Source organism: Syngnathus typhle, linkage group LG19 (assembly GCF_033458585.1).
Source record: "Syngnathus typhle isolate RoL2023-S1 ecotype Sweden linkage group LG19, RoL_Styp_1.0, whole genome shotgun sequence".
NCBI lineage: Eukaryota > Metazoa > Chordata > Actinopteri > Syngnathiformes > Syngnathidae > Syngnathus > Syngnathus typhle.
The window spans coordinates 1,526,146-1,545,549 of NC_083756.1; the positions used below are offsets into that span (position 1 = coordinate 1,526,146).

At 46.0% G+C, this 19,404-nt stretch overlaps 1 protein-coding gene and 1 long non-coding RNA gene across 2 annotated transcripts; both read left to right on the top strand.

Annotated features, from left to right (window-relative positions):
- The first annotated feature begins 5,646 nt into the window (after positions 1 to 5,646).
- slc35g2b (solute carrier family 35 member G2b) lies at positions 5,647 to 13,701 on the top strand. The gene is made up of 2 exons (XM_061266121.1): positions 5,647 to 5,739; positions 12,242 to 13,701. Exon 2 carries the CDS (start codon positions 12,268 to 12,270, stop codon positions 13,516 to 13,518), a length of 1,251 nt encoding a protein of 416 aa, XP_061122105.1. The 5' UTR covers positions 5,647 to 5,739; positions 12,242 to 12,267; the 3' UTR covers positions 13,519 to 13,701.
- A 1,621-nt stretch (positions 13,702 to 15,322) lies between these two features.
- On the top strand, positions 15,323 to 16,301 carry LOC133143983 (uncharacterized). Its single transcript, XR_009710527.1, has 3 exons — positions 15,323 to 15,517; positions 15,953 to 16,132; positions 16,220 to 16,301. It is a non-coding gene; the product is annotated as an uncharacterized LOC133143983 (long non-coding RNA).
- Positions 16,302 to 19,404: the final 3,103 nt, after the last annotated feature.

Genomic DNA, 19,404 nt, shown 5'->3' on the forward strand with positions numbered 1-19,404 from the left:
CTTTCGTCTCTGCTGTTCATTTCAAACACGCTCCATACGACCGCAATGCTCTTGTATCAGACGCTCGCTCGATCACCTGCTAGTTTGCCGTCTGTCACAATGTACCCTACACAAATCCGAAACATTTGTTGCGGCTCCGAGTCACGACGAGGGGCAAGTTTTGGTTTCATAGGGTGTTTTTATTCCTCTTCAACGTCTCTCCCATACAGAGCCGCCGTGTGCGCACGGAGCGCGGTGGTGCGTTTAGGGGCAGTCGGAGAAATCAACGCCAACAAAAAAATGACATCCAGCCTAGTTAAGACCATACCAAAGACTTTAAAAATGGGACCCATTGCCTCCCTGCGTGTGTGACGATCTTTGGGACTTAAAAAAAAAAAAAAAAAAAATTAAAAATTTTTTTTTTAAAAATTCATAAAAATTGGGTGCGTATTATACATGGGTACAAGCTTTTTTCCAGCATCAGCATGCCATTGTTAGGGGTGCGTACTATACATGGGGGCACACTATACATGGAAAAAAACGGTAGCCCAAAATACACAACATCTCTTCCCCTCTTACAATGAACGTGCTATATGCATGAATGCGACCAACATAGTCTTATGCACCTATAACTTGACATCTTCAAGATCTATCAATAACTACCATTAAACAATTATCATATATGGTCCAGACAATTATGACAATAATATTCCCATGAAACCTTAACTTTGGGTGAGTGTGGACTACGTTGAATTATACCGAATTATAGCGAAAAACCGATGTCGTACGGCGTCAGCACTATGTTGTTTTCAATAAAAACATTGCGTCAGTCAATTTTAATTTTTATAAAGAATTATTCTCATTGGATGTGTTTAAATTCATCCGCGTTCTGCCATTGAAGCGGGGTGCATTCAAAAACCAGTCGTACAGACGGAAACGTTTTGTGATCAAATCTTTCATAACGAGAATGATTTGAGTGAATTGATTTGAATGAATCATTGAGACGAAATTTCAGTTCTGAAGGCTCCTTTTGTCCCAAGCAAAGTGACAGATGGTGGGGAGGGGGGATAAAAATTGTAAAATCAATTCACTCAAATCATTCTCGTTATGAAAGATTTGATCACATAACGTGTGTGGCTTTTTCTTAAATGAACACGTTTGACATTGCTATCGTGTCAGCTTTTAATTATATTGCGCTGTCATGTTAAAGCAAATTAATAAATGCAACAATATTAATTTGCTTTGAAAATACCTGAGTAATAAAATAAAATGGATGGATGGATGAATGATGATCACAATTAAGTATAAAGTCTCCTTTGTAATATATACTCCTTGTAGCCTGTACCCAAAAAGAGGAGTTTCTTTGCATCGAGGTTTATGCAAAGAGCTCACGTAATTATATTGTTGCGTTTTGGTGAAGTGAATGAGTGTTCCGTCTGTACGACTGGTCTTTGAATGCACCCCGCTTCAATGGCAAAACGCGGATGGCATCAAATGAGAATGATCCTTTATAAAAATTAAAATTGACTGACGCAAACGTGAGTTCTTCATGTTTTTATTGAAAACAACATAGTGCTGACGCCGTACGACATGGGTTTTTCGCTTTCCAAATAAGGGGTCGTCACTAATTATTTGTGTTTAGATAAATGTCTGAGCTATAATGGTGTAATTAATGATTAAAACTTGAAAGTATCTGTTTATTGTATTCGTTTATTTGTTTAATAAAGACAAAGCCATCACAAAACTGTTGTAATTATTTAGATTTTGATCTAAATTAGCCTTGAATAAAGACTAAGCAGTCACATGAATTAACAGAAAAAATGGACAGCCGGACTCGGACTCGGACTCATGGCCAAGAGGCCGGACTCGGACTCGGTGCAAAAATCCGACCGAGTCCACAGCCCTGATTATATCTATCTGGCTATATTATACTGCCCCTGGTAGCCAATTAATACTATCAAAAGAAAACAATTAGATGCTTTAATTTGACAGATAAAGCTTCAGCTTCTACACGACAGGCTGCACTTACCTAAACTATCCACACACACGTCATCAGCGTCACTCAGCGTGACTCATGCAGAATTTGGTCGCAGCTATCAATGACATCTCCATTTTCCTCTCACTTCTTTTGTCACAACACCCAACATAAAAAGCTCTGCGGTGAAACGTAACGGAATAAAATACGTGACCTGATTACCAAAATGTTTCGGGCTGCAATATCGCTGGGCTGCACAATGTCCCAGATGTCGCCCCTGTTGACAGCTTGCTGCGTGCGTAAAGCACCCCCCCTCAATAAACGAGACCCTAGAGACAGCCAATAAGGGGCTATAATAAATAAAAAAATAAATAAATAAATAAATGGACAGCCGGACTCGGACTCGGACTCATGGCCAAGAGGCCGGACTCGGACTCGGTGCAAAAATCCGACCGAGTCCACAAATAAATAAATAAATAAATAAATAAATAAATAAATAAATAAATAAATAAATAAATAAATAAATAAATAAATAAATAAATAAATAAAGCAAGCAAGCAAGCAAGCAAGCAAGCAAGCAAGCAAGCAAGCAAGCAAGCAAGCAAGCAGTTCAGTGACGCTCAGGTTGTAATACAAAGACGAGCTGAGCCAGAAACAAGCACTTTGCTTCGCCACTTCATCAGAGAGTCAGTGCAATCCTCCATAATGGGGATTTTGGTAAAAAAAGAAACACAAAAGCAAGTGTAAAGACAAAGCCTCCTATCCTGCCTCCTGGTGGGGGGTTAGCACTTTTGTTAATCGGAAACCTGATCAATTTCCACATCACGATGTTGCCCTTTCAAACTGGAACGTGATGAAAAACGTAAGAGGCCAATTCATTTTGATTACTCTTTCTTTGATATATTTTAACGCCGGTCTCCTTCCCCTGTGCCTCTGCTGCCTCTCGTGCTCAGTAATGGTACTGCCATTACATTCTGCAGCTGATGATTGTTAATGAAGATATTATGTGTGTCATGTGCTATCTAGGTCATTTATCAAACACGCTGGCGCCACCTTCTCAGTTTGTTTCTTTTATGTGTGTGTGTGTTTTCTCGCAAAAGCAATGAATGTCAGATTGAATGTCTGAGTGAAATACACTCACACCTGAGCTGAGTCGATAAAACGGGGAGACCGCGAGCCAACAAACCCAATAATTCAGTGAGGGAATTCAGAGTGTTACCACGCTACAAGTGACACGGAACGCCAGAATTTCCCCATTATGATTTTGAGCAGGCCTTAAATACCGTTTTTTTTCATGTATAATGCGCCCCCATGTATAATACGTACCCTAAAAATGGCATGTTGATGCTGGAAAAAAGCCTGTACCCATGTAGAATACGCACCCAAATTTTGACTCCTACTTAAGTCCGTGAACGTAAAATTATTTCAGAAAAAAGATCATCTTTGGGAACAACCGGATGTTATTCTGCCGGTCAGTATCACTGCGCATGCGCTAGCATACTCAATAGCGAAGAAATGTTTCGGATTTGTGTAGAGTACATTGTGACAGCAAACGAGCAGGTGATCTAGCAAGCGTCTGATACGAGAGCACTGTGTTCGTATGGAGTGTGTTTGAAGTGAACAGCAGAGAAGAAAGCGCATCTGTAATGGTGGCCTCCGTATGATATCCGGATTTAAAAAATAAAAAATAAAAGAAATATATTTTATACTCATAAAAAAATCTAATTAGCTCATGTTTTTCCTTTGCTCCCACAAGTAGGTCTGCCCTAACGAACATCATTACATCATTTTTGCTCTGACAAATTGTGTTTTAGAAGTCGTTGGACCAGTCTCGGAACAGATTGCGTTCAATTTGAGCGGAAAGAAAAAAAAAAAAGGAAATGAACAACGGCTGCCGCCATGTTCCAATTATAATTTATTCTCGGGCTGCACTGCTCCAATGAGTTGATAACAGCATAGTGGGGGGTATGTGTTTAAAAAAAATTATCTGCTCCAATGGTTGCAACTTCCATTAAAAAAAAAAAAAAAATTACAAATTATTTGTTCACTCTAAACCTGCTCATTTATTAGTATTAGCCCCAGACTCCAATTTTCAAGCTTCCTTTCTTTGCGGTTTTATGGTGGAAAAAAATAGATATAAACATAAAAAAAAAACACACAGAGGGATTGCTGGAATCCTCTTCCCTTCATGCATATTTTAAAAGGCCCCATTTAGAAAGTGTTGACCTCTCCCTGCATGTATGATTCATAGAATCAAGTCTGAGGGGTTGATCTCGATCTGCCATTGGCCCAAAACTAGCATCACGTTGTTTGTCAAACCAAACGTCAACCATATTCTGAGCTAAAGTAGCTCCTTTATTATGTATACATCTTAATTTCGGACAATTTATCTCAAATTGAAGCGAACAGACGGTAAGAGCGCCTCGTTTATTTTTTTTTTATTATATTCCAACTAACGCTTATCAATTGGCTGAAGGTCAAACTAATTACCTGAGCTTAGACTGCTTCACCTACCACTGATGTTTTTTTTATTAACCCCCCACCCCACCCCACAAAGGCGACAATGGCATTTCATGACAGGCGGTCTGACGTTTATTACAATAACAGCTCGTGTTCGCTGTATAGAGCGCCTTATCTCATTTTAGTCCTTTCAAACTCCCCTGTCAAAAATTTACGGCCGACCTCTCATCACAGGTGCGGTTGCTCCACGTCAGGCCGTCAATATTCTCTGATAAATATTTCCACCCATGCTTTCACACTGATGAATCACGCCACCTTTCTCAATGCGGTACCTTTATGTCAGTTATAATTAAAGTGGCCCTTGAGGTGGCTTCAATGCTGAACCAAAATATGATCCTGTTAGATTTGTATTAATTGTGTTTAATGAGAGGAGTCAAGAGGGAATTATCTCAATCGTTGCAAGATGTGACTCCACATAAAAATAAAAAGAAGATTAAGGCGTCATTTACGAATGAGCTCATGGCCTCCCTTTAGGTGTTAGCGTAACACTTCCAGCTCTTATGAGATTCTTTTAAAAACATGTGACAATGTTTACTTGAGTAGCTTGCAATTTTAATACACTATACATATATTTTTTTATCTGAGAAAAAGATTAAAAATGACCCCACACTTGAGAACAAAAATCATCATTAAAAAATCACCCTTTAAATCATTAACGGCTGTCAGTTGCTAGCCAAAACAGCATCCCATACCAAGGCATCCTTCTCTCCAAATAATTTACGTGTCGTCGCATTATTAAAAAAATCATCTTTCATGCAGATAAACTTTCTGCATGGCAGACTCTGCCTTTCTTTGCTAACCCTAACAGCAGCATTATGTTCTGGTTGCTATGCCAGCAGTCATCATCGCCAAGGTAATTAAAAAGAATCTCCACCAAGTAGGCAATCACGTCATATTTCCGTCATCAATAAGCCCCAAAACTCTGTTTGCTGGAGCACCACAGAAAGAAGAAGAGGAGGGACATCCTCCCGCCCCTCACTCCCTCCCTGTCCTCCATACACAGCCTCAGCATCAGCATCACCAGCAGCAGACCCTCAGCTTCATCCTCATCATCTTCATCATCCCTGAAGAGCGCCACGTTTCGGAGCAAGAGGAGCGTCGAGAGCGCGCACCCAGCGACCCCCCTCCCCACCTCCACCCTCCGTTCAGACGCGCGCTCCACTCCACTTGTCGGATGGGGTTGGAGATGCATGGAGAAATGGCTGATGGGAGAAATTACGCCAAATCTTCTTTTATGACACCCGGAGTAGTCTTAAGAATATAAGGTAGGGCATTTATTTCTGTATATGAGCGGTTCAGATTATAAATGTGTGTGGCAAAATGTGTTTTAATTGACTCCTCCTAAAAAGCAGCGCATCCTTTTTGTCTTTATCGTAAACCCACTGACGCATTAACCATTGCATTGTGCTTTTGCTCCTCCATAACGATGAAAATGTATTTTCTCATATATTACGAGCAATCAATATTTGACAACGTGTGTTTGTAATAAAGCTGAGCTCTACTGTTTCAGAGGCGAATAATAGCTTGTGTCTGCCCCCTGGTGGTCTTGACGCCCGACACGGAACTTAGAAGGAATTATTAATGTTAATATGTCACAAGCAAAAGAGAGGGGAGGCGTTCATTGGCTTTTTACCCTTTCAACCTTTTTATCTCTTAGTGTTGCCATGCTATAAATGGACTAGTGTGGTGTTGTGTATGTATGTGTGCTCGTCTTATGTAACGTCAGCCCCATCGCACTGAATCAGTCTCACACCACTCGCTTACGTGAGGCTGCATGGCGTACACCGCAATATTATGACCACTTGCACAAAAAAAATATTAAATTGATCATCAAAAGAGATTTTCCATACATGTGGGTAGGGCATAGAAATGTTTGATGGTCATTTGGGGGATTTGTCAAGAAAACAATATCCCTGACACAAGTTTCACAGATTTAAATGAAACCGAATGAACTTGTCTATTTCTATCAAAATAAAATAAAAAAATTCAATTCAGCAGGAAAAATAAATTATAGGTGAGGGGCCAGACAAAGCACGGCTCACACAAGCCCCTTATGAAGAAAAACATAAATGGATTTCGTTTTGCCTCGCCCGGACGCGGGTCACTGGGGCCCCCCTCTGGAGCCAGGCCTGGAGGCGGGGCTTGAAGGCGAGCGTCTGGTGGCCGGGCCTTCGCCCATGGGGCCTGGCCGGGCACAGCCCGAAAAGGAAACGTGGGTCCCCCTTCCCATGGGCTCACCACCTTTGGGAGGGGCCAAAGGGGTCGGGTGCAGTGTAAGGTGGGTGGCGGCCAAAGGCAGGGACCTTGGCGGTCCAATCCCTGGCTGCAGAAGTTGGCTCTTGGGACATGGAATGTCACCTCTCTAGCTGAAAAGGAGTCCGAGCTGGTGTCCGAGGCAGAAAAGTTCCGACTCGACATAGTCGGACTTGCCTCCACACACAGTTTGGGTTCCGGTACAAGCCCTCTCGAGACGGGCTGGACTTACTTCCACTCTGGAGTTGCCCACGGTGAGAAGCGTCGAGCAGGTGTGGGTATACTTGCTGCGCCCTCGGGTGGGGGGACGGGTCCTGACTGTTGTTTGTGTCTATGCACCAAACGGCAGCTCAGAGTACCCACCCCTTTTGGAGTCCCTGGAGGAAGTGCTGGAGAGCACTCCTTCTGGGGACTCCATCGTTCTACTGGGTGACTTCAATGCTCACGTGGGCAATGACAGTGAGACCTGGAAGGGCGTGATTGGGAGGAACGGCCGCCCCTATCTGACCTCGAGCGGTTCTATTATTGGAATTCTGTGCCCGACACGGGTTTTCTATAATGAACACCATGTTCAAACATAAGGGTGTCCATGTGTGCACTTGGCACCAGGACACCCTAGTCCGCAGTTAGATGATCGACTTTGTAGTCATGTCATCGGATTTGCGGCTGTATGTTTTGGACACTCGGGCGAAGAGAGGTGGGGGAAGATGCTGGTCCGACATGGCAGACCCAAACGCTCTGTGAGGGTCTGCTGGGAACGTCTGGCAGAATCCCCTGTCAGGAAGGGCTTCAACTCCCACCTTCGGTAGAGCTTTTCTCACATCCCGGGGGAGGCGGGGGGCATTGTTGAGGTGGCCAACCGGAGCTGTGGCCGTAAGGTCGTTGGTGCCTGTTGTGGCGGCAATCCCCGAACCCGCTGGTGGACACCGGCGGTAAGGGATGCAGTCAAGCTGAAGAAGGGGTCCTATCGGGCCGTTTTAGCCTGCGGGATTCCGGAGGCAGCTGACAGGTACCGGATGGCCAGGCGGAACGCGGCTTTGGCGGTTGCTGAGGCAAAAACCCAGGCGTGGGAGGAGTTTGGCGAGGCCATGGAGAATGACTTCCGGACGGCTTCAAGGAAATTCTGGTCCACCATCCGGCGTCTCAGGGGGGAGAAGCAGTGCAACGTCAACACTGTTTACAGTGGGGATGGCGTGCTGCTGACCTCGACTTGGGACGTCGTGAGTCGGTGGGGAGAATTCTTCGAAGACCTCCTCGATTCCACCTACACGCCTTCCATTGTGGAAGCAGGGCCTGCAGACTCTAAGGCGGACTCTCCAATCTCTGGGCTCGAAGTCACTGAGGTAGTTAAAAAAACTCCTCGGTGGCAAGGCCCTGGGGGTGGATGAGATTCGCCCGGAGTTCTTAAAGGCTCTGGATATTGTGGGGCTGTCATGGCTGACACACCTCTACAACACTGCGTGGACATCGGGGACGGTGCCTCAGGATTGGCAGACTGGGGTGGTGGTTCCCCTCTTTAAGACCGGAGGGTGTGTTCCAATTACAGGGGAATCACACTCCTCAGCCTCCCTGGTAAGGTCTATTCAGGGGTGCTGGAGAGGAGGGTCCGTCGGGAGGTCGAACCTCGGATTCAGGAGGAGCAGTGTGGATTTCAGACTGGCCGTGGAACAGTGTACCAGATATACACCCTCGGCAGGATCCTCGAGGGTGCATGGGAGTTCGCCCAACCAGTCCACATGTGTTTTGTGGATTTGGAGAAGGCGTTCGACCATGTCAAAGTCAAAGTCAAAGTCTGGTTTATTGTCAATTTCCTCACGTCAAGACACACAAAGAGATCGAAATTACGTTCCCACTATCCCGGTGACAAGACATAGTACACAATATACATACAAGTAAACAACACAAAAAGTAAAAACAAGAAGGCACAAACAATGAATAAATAAGAGTGATGAATAAATAATAAATAAACAAATAACATAATAAATAAGAGGAGCAAAAATGGGGTGTGCATACAGCAGACAGTCAGAAAATAGCGCAAAAGCACAGGACGCTACGCAGGAGGGGGGAGAGAGTTCAGGATCCTAACAGCCTGGAGTATGAAGCTGTTGGTGAGTCTGGTGGTGCGGGAGCGCAGGCTCCTGTACCTCTTCCCAGAGGGCAGAAGATCAAACAAAGAGTGAGCGGGGGGGCTCATATCACTCACAATTGTGGTCGCCTTGCGGGTGAGATGGGAGGTGTAAATATCCTTCAGGGAGGGGAGTGAAGCACCAATAATCTTACCAGCCGTGTTCACTATGCGCTGCAGGGCCTTCATGTTGTATTCAGTGCAGCTACCACCCCAAACAGCGATACAACTGGAGAGGACGCTCTCAATGGTGCCATGGTAGAATGTAGTCATGATGGCCGGAGGAGCACTTGCTCGCCTGAGTTTCCGCAGGAAGTACAGGCGGCGCTGAGCTTTCTTCGCCAGTGATGCGGTGTTGGTGGACCAGGAGAGGTCCTCACTGATGTGCACCCCCAGGAATCTGGTGCTGCTCACTCTCTCCACCACAGCACCGTCGATGGTCAGTGGCAGGTGTTAGGTGTGACCCTTCCGGAAGTCAACAACAATCTCCTTGGACTTGTTGACGTTCAGCAGGAGGTTGTTGTCCCTGCACCACGTGGCCAGAAGGTTGACCGTGTATTGAGTCTCGTCGCCCCCGGTGATGAGACCCACCAGAATCGTGTCGTCGGCATATTTCAGCACGCGGTTGCTGCTGTAAGTTGCAGTGCAGTCATGCGTCAGCAGGGTGAAGAGCAGCGGACTGAGCACGCAGCCTTGGGGGGCCCCCGTGCTCAGCGTGATGCTGGCGGAGATTTTGTCGCCAACACGTACCACCTGAGACCTCTGACAGAGGAAGTCCAGTAGCCAGTTGCAGAGCTAGGTACTGAGGCCCAGCTTGTCGAGTTTGCAGATGAGTCGCTGTGGTACAATGGTGTTGAATGCAGAACTGAAGTCCACAAGCAGCAATCTCACATACGAGTCCCTTCTCTCCAGGTGGGTGAGGGCTGAGTGGAGGGCAGAGCAGATGGCATCCTCAGAGGACCATTTGGCTCGGTGCGCAAACTGGAAGGGGTCTATGGTGGGGGGGAGAATGGATCTGATGTGCTCCATGACAAGCCGCTCAAAGCACTTCATGATGATGGGCGTCAGTGCCACGGGGCGGTAGTCGTTGAAGCAGGACGGAGCAGGTTTCTTCGGCACAGGTACAATGGTGGCAGCCTTGAAACATGATGGGACGATGGCCTGCTGCAGGGAAAAGTTAAAGATATCCGTGAAGACACCCATCAGCTCCCCAGCGCAGTCCTTCAGCGCTCGACCTGGGATGTTGTCAGGGCCCGCCGCCTTACGGATGTTGATAGCGGCAAGCGTCCTCCTCACGCTATCGGCATAGAGGCACAGGGGCTGCTCGTGTGGAGGGGACTTCAGCGGGCAAGTGCTGTTCTGAGCGTCGAAGCGAGCAAAAAAGCGGTTCAGATCGTTGAGCAGACGGATGTTGCCCTCACAGCTCTGCGGCGCGGGTTTGTAGTCCGTGATGGTCTGACTGCCCTGCCCAAGTGGAGGAGTTCAAGTATCTTGGGGTCTTGTTCACGAGTGAGGGGAGGATGGAGCGCGAGATCGAGAGGCGGATCGCTGCAGCGTCGGCAGTAATGCGGACTCTGTACCGGTCCGTCGTGATGAAGAGAAAGCTGAGCCAAAAGGCAACGCTCTCAATTTCAAAGTCAAAGTCTGCTTTATTGTCAATCTCTTCACATGCCAAGACACACAAAGAAATCGAAATTACGTTTCCACTATCCCACGGTGACAAGACATAGTACACATACATACAAGCAAACAACACAAAAATCTTTTTTTTATTTTATTTACCGGTCGATTTACGCTCCTACCCTCACCTATGGTCACGAGCTATGGGTCGTGACCGAAAGAACGAGATCCCGGATACAAGCGGCCAAAATGAGTTTCCTCCGCAGGGTGTCCGGGCTCTCCCTTAGAGATAGGGTGAGAAGCTCGGTCTTCCGGAAGAGACTCGGAGTAGAGTCACTACTCCTCCACGTTGAGAGGAGCCAGATGAGGTGGCTCGGGCATCTCATCAGGATGCCTCCTGGACGCCTCTCTGGGGAGGTGTTCCGGGCATGCCTCATCAGTAGGAGACCCCGTGGACGACCCAGGACGCGCTGGAGAGACTATGTCTCTCGGCTGGCCTGGGAACGCCTTGGGATCCCCCGGGAATAGCTGGATGAAGTGGCTGGGGAGAGGGAAGTCTGGGAGTCCCTCGTAAAGCTGCTGCCCCCGTGACCCAACCTTGGATAAGCGGAAGAATATGGATGGATGGATGAAAAATGAAGTGGATTCACTTGATATACATGAGTGGGCCACAAGAAATGATGGCAGGGCAGATTTGGCTGCATTTGACACATGCGCTTTATATCATTTTGTATGTACGTATGTCAACGGCTGTGCTATTTTTTTGTTGTGTGTGGGGACAAGTGAAGAAATATGGCTCGACTTGCCCAATTAGGTGAAGGCATAATCACGGGTGTTGGAATAATTTAAGTAAAGCCTTGTCATTTACGAGTTTATGGCTTTCCTTTTATCTACGTTCTTCCTCTTTAGTGACAGGGATGTCTTTTGATCCCTATCAGCCATATGTGTCCTTCCTGTCCTTATGTTATCTGTGTGTTTTTGTTCCTGTAAGAGGCCTTCACTAACAATGAGCAGAGCTTATTTGCATAGGCGAAATGTTCTTATTTGGTTGAAAGAAACTCCATTCCTTTTAGTTAACTGTAGGTTTGGTTCATAGATTGTTGTTGATCAGAACTGTTTTTCTTTATTAAGTGTTAAACACAGTTTGAAGTGGTTGCGTACAAGTTATCCCATATTTACTCAAGTCTTGTTCAAGTGTTTAGGACAAGTCACTCATTGTTATTGCGTGTTAATTTACTAAGTAGATAAAGTCTAGCCAAGGTTTAGTTGCATTGTTCCACAGGAAAGCGGCAATTGAAGTTATCTGATCTCACTCGCGGACTACTCGGCCAACAACTGGAGAAGAACAGATGGACAAACTCTGCGGGGGTCACGGGCCGACAATGAAGTGCTAATTCACACCACACTACATTCCTTAGCTAATCAACGTTGCTACAGACACAATCTTCCCTCCCTTTAGTGTAGCAACGCCTCTGTAACCAGGGCAACCAAAACATTAAATAGAGGAGCACGTGGAGGGAGAACTCAGAATTGATGGAGATTGTAACCGAGTTTCCTCTCTCTATCGTTCTCCTCGCGAGTAAACCTGTTCTGGTTCTTTTCTCCTCTTCCTTCCAGCGTGTGGTTAAATGTCTAATGGTATTTAGACCTGACAACGGGTGAGATGAGAAACATATTTAAAAATAAGAGCAAATGTGATGAAATCTGTAGATTCTCAAAATGGATTAATAGGGCGTGCTAACGACCTCTCACTTCTTTTTTATATTCAGGTTTAAGTTTGGCTTCTTGACGAAAGATGGATGAGTCGTCGTCCTCGCTGCCGTACGGCTCCAAAAAGCGGGTCAAGATTCACCCGAACACGGCGACGGTGAAGTACGTCACCCATTTCCCCCAGCCGGGCGACGAGGGCTACGATGACGCCCCCTCCTTCGAAGATTTTGGCGCGTTCGCCGAAGCTAACGCAGGGAAGAGGCTGATGCCAGAGAGCAAAGGTGGGAGGACTTTGTTTGGATCCATGGAGACCCAAGCCAACCCGTCCAGCACCCCCAGGGACAAGGGGGTTGGTGGGCAGTTGGCCAGCTTTGGCGAGGCCAACGTGCTGGCGTCTAGGGTGACCTGGATGGCCCTTTTCGGGGCGGCGGTTTCTCACGGATGCGTGGCCTTGATCACCCGTCTGGCTTCGGACCGCTCCAAGGTGCCCTCCCTGGAGTTGCTCTTCATCCGCTCGGTGATCCAGGTGCTTTCCATCCTGGTGGTCTTCTACCACCACGAGGCACCCTTCGGACCCAAAGGCTACCGTCTACGTCTCTTCTTCTACGGCGTGTGTAACGTCATCTCCATCACATGCGCCTACACCTCCTTCGCCATTGTGCCCCCCAGCAACGGCACCATCATGTGGCGTGCCTCCACCACCGTCTTCAGCGCCGTGCTGGCTTTCTTGTTGCTGGATGAGCGTTTGGCATACACGGACATCGTCACAGTGGTGGGCAGCGTGTTCGGCCTGTGCCTGGTCATGGTGCCCAACGTGGCGGACGAGCAGAAGTCCAGGCTGAATTTTTGGAAGGAGGCTTTCGGCTACACCATGACAGTGATGGCCGGCCTGACCGCCGCCCTCTCCATGATTGTCTACAGAGCTATCAAGGAGCGCGTGAGCATGTGGACGGCCCTCTTCACCTTCGGCTGGACGGGCACCGTCTGGGGCGCGTCCACTATGTTCATCATGCAAGAGCCCATCATCCCCCTCGACGGCGAGACTTGGGTCTACCTGATCGGGATCTGCATCTGCTCCACCGTGGCGTTTCTGGGCGTCTACTACGCCCTCAACAAGTTCCACCCGGCCTTAGTGAGCACCGTGCAGCACCTGGAGATCGTGGTGGCCATGTTCCTGCAGCTCATCGTGCTGAGGATGATCCCGTCGGTGTACGACGTGATTGGAGCCCTGGTCATCATGATCAGCGTTTTCGCCCTCACCGGGCTCAAGCTGTACCGGGTGAGGAGGGCTGTCCGGCAGGATTACCAGGAGATCCTCGACTCTCCCATCAAATGAGATTCATCTTGGTACTAGTCTTCCTTGTTTATAGTGGTGGTTCTCAAACTGCGGTCCTTGGATCCCAGAGACGTTCATGAGCCCTAACTTGGAGGTGATAACTTAGGGGTCCCTGGACCCAAAAGGTTTTAGAACTGCTGGTTTACAATGTTTGCTTGGTTGTGCAATTCAAAGAATGTCTGTGCCGTCATCAGATGACTTTTTTTGTATTGTCGTGCCAGTCATTTGAAGAGTTCCAGTCATGTCACTAATGTCTTAATATTTGTACGTAAAATGGAAACAATGTGGTAAGGTGATCTTTTCCCCCCCCTCTGATACGTTCATGTCAAATTGTCAGCATAAAGGAATTTTTTTTATTTTGTGGGTGTATTAAAGGGGGCATATTATACATAAATATTTATTGTATTATATATTATATAAGAGACCCAATAACATGTATTCAAGCAATTAAAAAGTCATTTTTTCCATAATATGTCTCCTTTAAAATTCTAAAGGTACTTTGAAGCAGGGCTGTGGACACGGTCGGATTTTTGCACCGAGTCCGAGTGTCCATTTTTTCTGTTAATTCATATGACTGCTTAGTCTTTATTCAAGGCTAATTTAGATCAAGATCTAAATAATTACAACAGTTTTGTGATGGCTTTGTCTTTATTAAATATATAAACGAATACAATAAACAAATACTTTCAAGTTTTAATCATTAATTACACCATTATAGCTCAGACATTTATCTAAACACAAATAATTAGTGACGACCCCACAACTATCGAAACACATCAATGATATAAGATGGGTGACATAATCGTCCTTGACATTGGTAAAGTAAACATTAGCCTAAGTCCAACTCAACGTGGCCGTTGTAACGATCGTAACTTACGCTTGGTTAGGTTCCCACCTGCGTGAACTTGGCCCCCCACCCCCCGCAAAATTATAGAAAAATAGTCTGTTTCGTTTGTGCTTCGTTTGTGCTGGTTTGTGCAGCAAAAATTTTCGTTTGTGCTGCTATGGTTTTTTAGTTATGAACGATTCTTTTATAGGTCATCCAGAGTTCACCCAGCCCCCCATCTGCTCAAAATGGACCCAAAATGGTACCGTTCGTTTGTGCTTCGTTAGTGCTGGTTTGTGCAGCAAAAATTTTCGTTTGTGCTACTTCCGTTTCGGAGATATTAGACATTTATCTTATAGCGATGACGTCACCCAGCCCCCCACCTGTCTCCAAATGGACCCAAAATGGTACCGTTCGTTTGTGCAGGTTTGTGCAGCAAAAATTTTCGTTTGTGCTGCTTCCGTTTCGGAGATATTACACATTTATTTTATAGCGATGACGTCACCCAGCCCCCCACCTGTCTCCAAATGGACCCAAAATGGTACCGTTCGTTTGTGCTTCGTTTGTGCAGGTTTGTGCAGCAAAAATTTTCGTTTGTGCTGCGATGGTTTTTTAGTTATGAACGATTCTTTTATAGGTCAGCCAGAGTTCACCCAGCCCCCCATCTGCTCAAAATGGACCCAAAATGGTACCGTTCGTTTGTACTTCGTTAGTGCTGGTTTGTGCAGCAAAAACTTTCGTTTGTGCTGCTTCCGTTTCGGAGATATTAGACATTTATTTTATAGCGATGACGTCACCCAGCCCCCCACCTGTCTCCGAATGGACCCAAAATGGTACCGTTCGTTTGTGCTTCGTTTGTGCAGGTTTGTGCAGCAAAAAATTGTTTGTGCTGCTTCCGTTTCGGAGATATTACACATTTATTTTATAGCGATGACGTCTGGTAGCCCCGCCCCCTTGTTTACTTACAAACGACCCAAAATAGTGCCGTTCGTTCGTTTGTGTTTCGTTTGTGCTGGTTTGTGCTGCAAAAATTGTACCGATTGTGCCGGCTGCTACGGTTTTGCAGATATTACACATTTAATTCATAGCGAAGACGTCACCCAGCCCCACGTCACTGTATTTTGTCGCGAATTTCAAGCTCCTGGAATGCTCCTGATGCAGGACGAATACAAGGTAAATATGTTCTTAGCCTTTTTTTCTTATCTTACAGAAAACTTTCACTGCGGGGAATGGCTTTTAGTACGAGGATATTTCTGTAATTATGTTTGTATCGTGCTCATTGATTAATTTCCTTGTTTTCAATAAGCCTATGTGATCATTTTTTTCAATTACATCTGACATGCAAAAGGTTCACCGCAACCTAAATACCCTGATGAGTCTATGTCTGCTCCAAAACATTAATTAATGCAACAGTTAATACGTGTATGTGAAGTTGATGACAGCCAGAAAAAGAAACTTGAAAACGCGAAAAAATAACTTTCTTTGTCAAAGGGAACATTATCAACATTTTTTTCCAACAATTCAAACAATCCATCACTGCACTGTGTAGAACACAGCATGTGGGAAGATCTTAGTATTTACTGATGCTGCTTTCACTCCACTTCCCAGGTCATTATAGATCTCCCAGGCATATGCAGTCCTCCTGCAGTATGCCACATAATGCCCGAGAGAATCCTGGGTCAGTCCTGGTTCAAAGCCAATGACTGCTCTCAAAGTAAAGGTCTTCTCTTTTAGCTCCAGACTGGAGGGAAATTCAAGCAAGGCAACTTCCTTGCAACTGCTACCAAGGTCAGTGTCAATCCACACAAACTCTCCCAGATTGTAGCTGTGAGTAACATTACCTGAACACAGAGCCTTGCCTGTATTGTTGTCCAGAGTTTTGAATGAAGACGGACACTGGGAAGGATTTTCAATTGGCCTGAGGCAGAGAGAGTCAGGAAGGCTGAGTCCCTCTTCAGCATAGAGATGCACCGATCCGACTTTTTCAGTTTCGATACCGATACCGATGCCGTGACTTTGCGTATCGGTCGATACCCGATACCGATCCGATATTATGGTTGACTTAACAAGCTACATAACTCTACATGTGGAACAGAAAAGACCAAAGGCAATGGCATCAGGCAGACTACACAGTTCTTTGCTCTAAATTAGGGGTGTCCAAACTAACGGTCCAGTTTTTATTGGCCCGCAGCAAATTCTGAAAACATAATTGAATATGGCCCGCACAAGAAGCTTGAGCTCAGCTTCTCAGTTTCCACACTAGATGGAGCCCGCCACACAAAGCGTTTAACGTCCCATTAACACCCCCCCGGAAGAGAAGCGAACACGCAGCGTTTGACATCCGATTAGCCCCCCCCCCCCATTCGGGAGAGAAGCGAACGCGCAGCCTTTGACGTCCCATTAGCAACCCGAAGAGAAGCGAACGCGCAGGGTTTGACGTCCGCTTAGCAACCCGGGGAAGAGAAGCGAACGTTCGCTCCATGTTTGCGTTTGTTTAGAAAACTCTCGTGGCATGCGGCACACGTGCTGCTGACGTATGACGTAGCCCGCGTCCTAATAGATTAAGGAAAGTATCGGCTCGCAGATCGGCTGCATTTTCCGATACCCGATCCATCTATTTTGTTGATATCGGGGCCGATATCCGATCCAGATATCGGATCGGTGCATCTCTACTTCAGCAGCAGTCTGAAGAGAAGCCATGCCACAGGTCTGCAGGACAGCAACGTTTGGACAAACAAGTGAAACTTGCCTTGTTACTTGTTGGCTTAAACTGCAGTACTGTGAGGAGCATTGTTTTATCAAATAAACACTTGGGATATTCATCATTGCGCTCTCAATTACAGTGGAGATGTGGCATTGTGCATCAATTTGGAGAGCACCAGAGGTCAGGAGGACAGGTTTGAATATTTCCCCCAGCAGTTCTGCCCTCTGTGAGTATACCTGTGGGTTCACACTCTGTGTTATTATGGTTTTCACCAGGTGGAGGAATTGGTTCCCACATTCATAGTTCAGAACAGTCTTTTCAAATGAAAAACTTTCACAGAAAGAACAGCATAAGCATTGCAAGACAGAATCAAATGCACAAGTATTGAGCACAAACACTTTCGATGTGCGAAGTTTAACAGGCTGTTGATGGTTCCCGTTTTTCAACAATGGTACCTTGACTTTTTTCCAGCCCACTTGTGTGTCAATATGCAGCCATTCAGGACAAGGAGAGAGATATGAAGTTATCTTTCTTTTTTTCGGTGGGACCGCTAAACCTCTCCAGTTTTCAACTGCACTGTCAGTAGATGCATCTGGCTCCGCTCCAGGATGAGATTTTTCTCCCCTTTCGTTTACTACTTCAGTTTGAGAAGTACTGCAGACATTGTCAGGCTCTCTGACGGTCGTGGCATCACACACATCACTTTTTTGTTTTGCAGAGCAAATCCGCATGTTTCCCTCAATGAAGGAAAGATGACAAGCAACAAACCGGTCCACACGAATGGGTAGGCTTTCGTGCTTGAAAAGGCCTTTTTTTATGTTTTTAAATTCTGCTTCAACAGCTGCGGAACTTGCAGTGATGCTGGCGCTTTTGAAGAGAGGGACCATTATTGCTGTCCAGAGTGGCAAGTAACTTCCAAGTCTTGTTATTTGGGGAATATTCTCAGGGAGGAAGTGGATGTTGTCTCTATCCCCATCAGCCATGGCAAGTGACCTGCTCTCCTCACATATTTCTGTCACCCACTCTCGGACATTAGTCTGGACGTGCTGATTTAATGCATCACTTGGTTCTTGTCCCTCAACTTCCTCATCTGAAATGGGGACAAATTCCTCTGCGATTTGCGCTCTCAAGTATTTCTTGCACTTTTCTGATGGGATAGGGGCTCCAGAATTGTCATTACCCTCTGTCTCACTCAGTGCCACAATGGTGATAGCACGAAGAAGTTCTTTTGCATGTTGCAAACATTGTGACTTAAGAAGCTGTGCTATTGACCTAACAAAGAAATCCTTAACACGAGGTCTTTTGTTTTTCAGGCAGTCCCATCGGCAGATCATCTTAATGCAGTGTGCTACATCTACCCTGACAAGACATGGGGGTAGATGTCCAGGTTGATTCCCACGTGAAATGTTAAAGCACTCATTGATGTAGCTCTTCAGATCAGGATGAGGGGTAAAAGCTTTGACTAGAGCTCCAAGAATCGCCAGAGAAAAGTCACTCACTGCTTCTTTAGGAACAGATGCACCTGCATGGATCCATTCCTTCAGCCACTGTGTGATAGCATTAACATCATGCTTCTCTGACAGCATCTGCACGACTGGGACACTGGAGCTGGTATGCCCTGTCATAACGCCCTGATACAGGAAGATATGGCCAGACATGCCATTCGGCCTCATCAGTTTTTTAACTATTGAGCCAGTTGCATCAACACATAATATTGGGTGGGATTTCTTTAAGCTCTTGTACACATGCATTTGTGTTTGACTCCAATAGTGACAGAAGAACTTGTCAAGTCCAATGTCTTTGATGCTGTCACTGTGAGGTGCACTGTATTTCAACATCTGCAATGATAAAATTGGATTTTTGTCACCTAATGCCAAATCATTTTTCTCTTGCTTTGCCTTGCGCAGGGTGGCCAAATTTGGAAGGTGGCTTGGCTCAGGGTCTCCGAAGTCCATCAATTTATTTGCCTGTGATGCTCGCCATACATGTGGTTCCATCCTGCCCTCACAAAGTTCCTTGGCTACCTGCACACGCAACTGCCCAGATAGAAACCGCTTTGAGCTACCAGTGTGTAGGGAGTCATCACTGTTCTTAATGAAACAGTTCAATATTATTGGACTGTTAATTTCTGGCTCCCCGCTACAATTAATGTTGAGAAGGCCATGACACTCCTTGCAGTATCCTCTGATTTCGATATAATTATTTGAGACCAATGGATAGACCTTGGCTCTTTTAAAAACAAATGTGCAAGGAGTTTTGGCTGTTTTCCAGATTTGTTCATTTATGATGTGGGTCCAGGTGCCAGGCTTCAAAATTTTATATTCTCTTTTTCGGGTTTGACAGTTCTTATCTTTGT

Excerpts from the sequence above, each read along its gene's own strand:
- slc35g2b (XM_061266121.1), top strand. The coding sequence starts at position 12,268 with ATGGATGAGTCGTCGTCCTCGCTGCCGTACGGCTCCAAAAAGCGGGTC.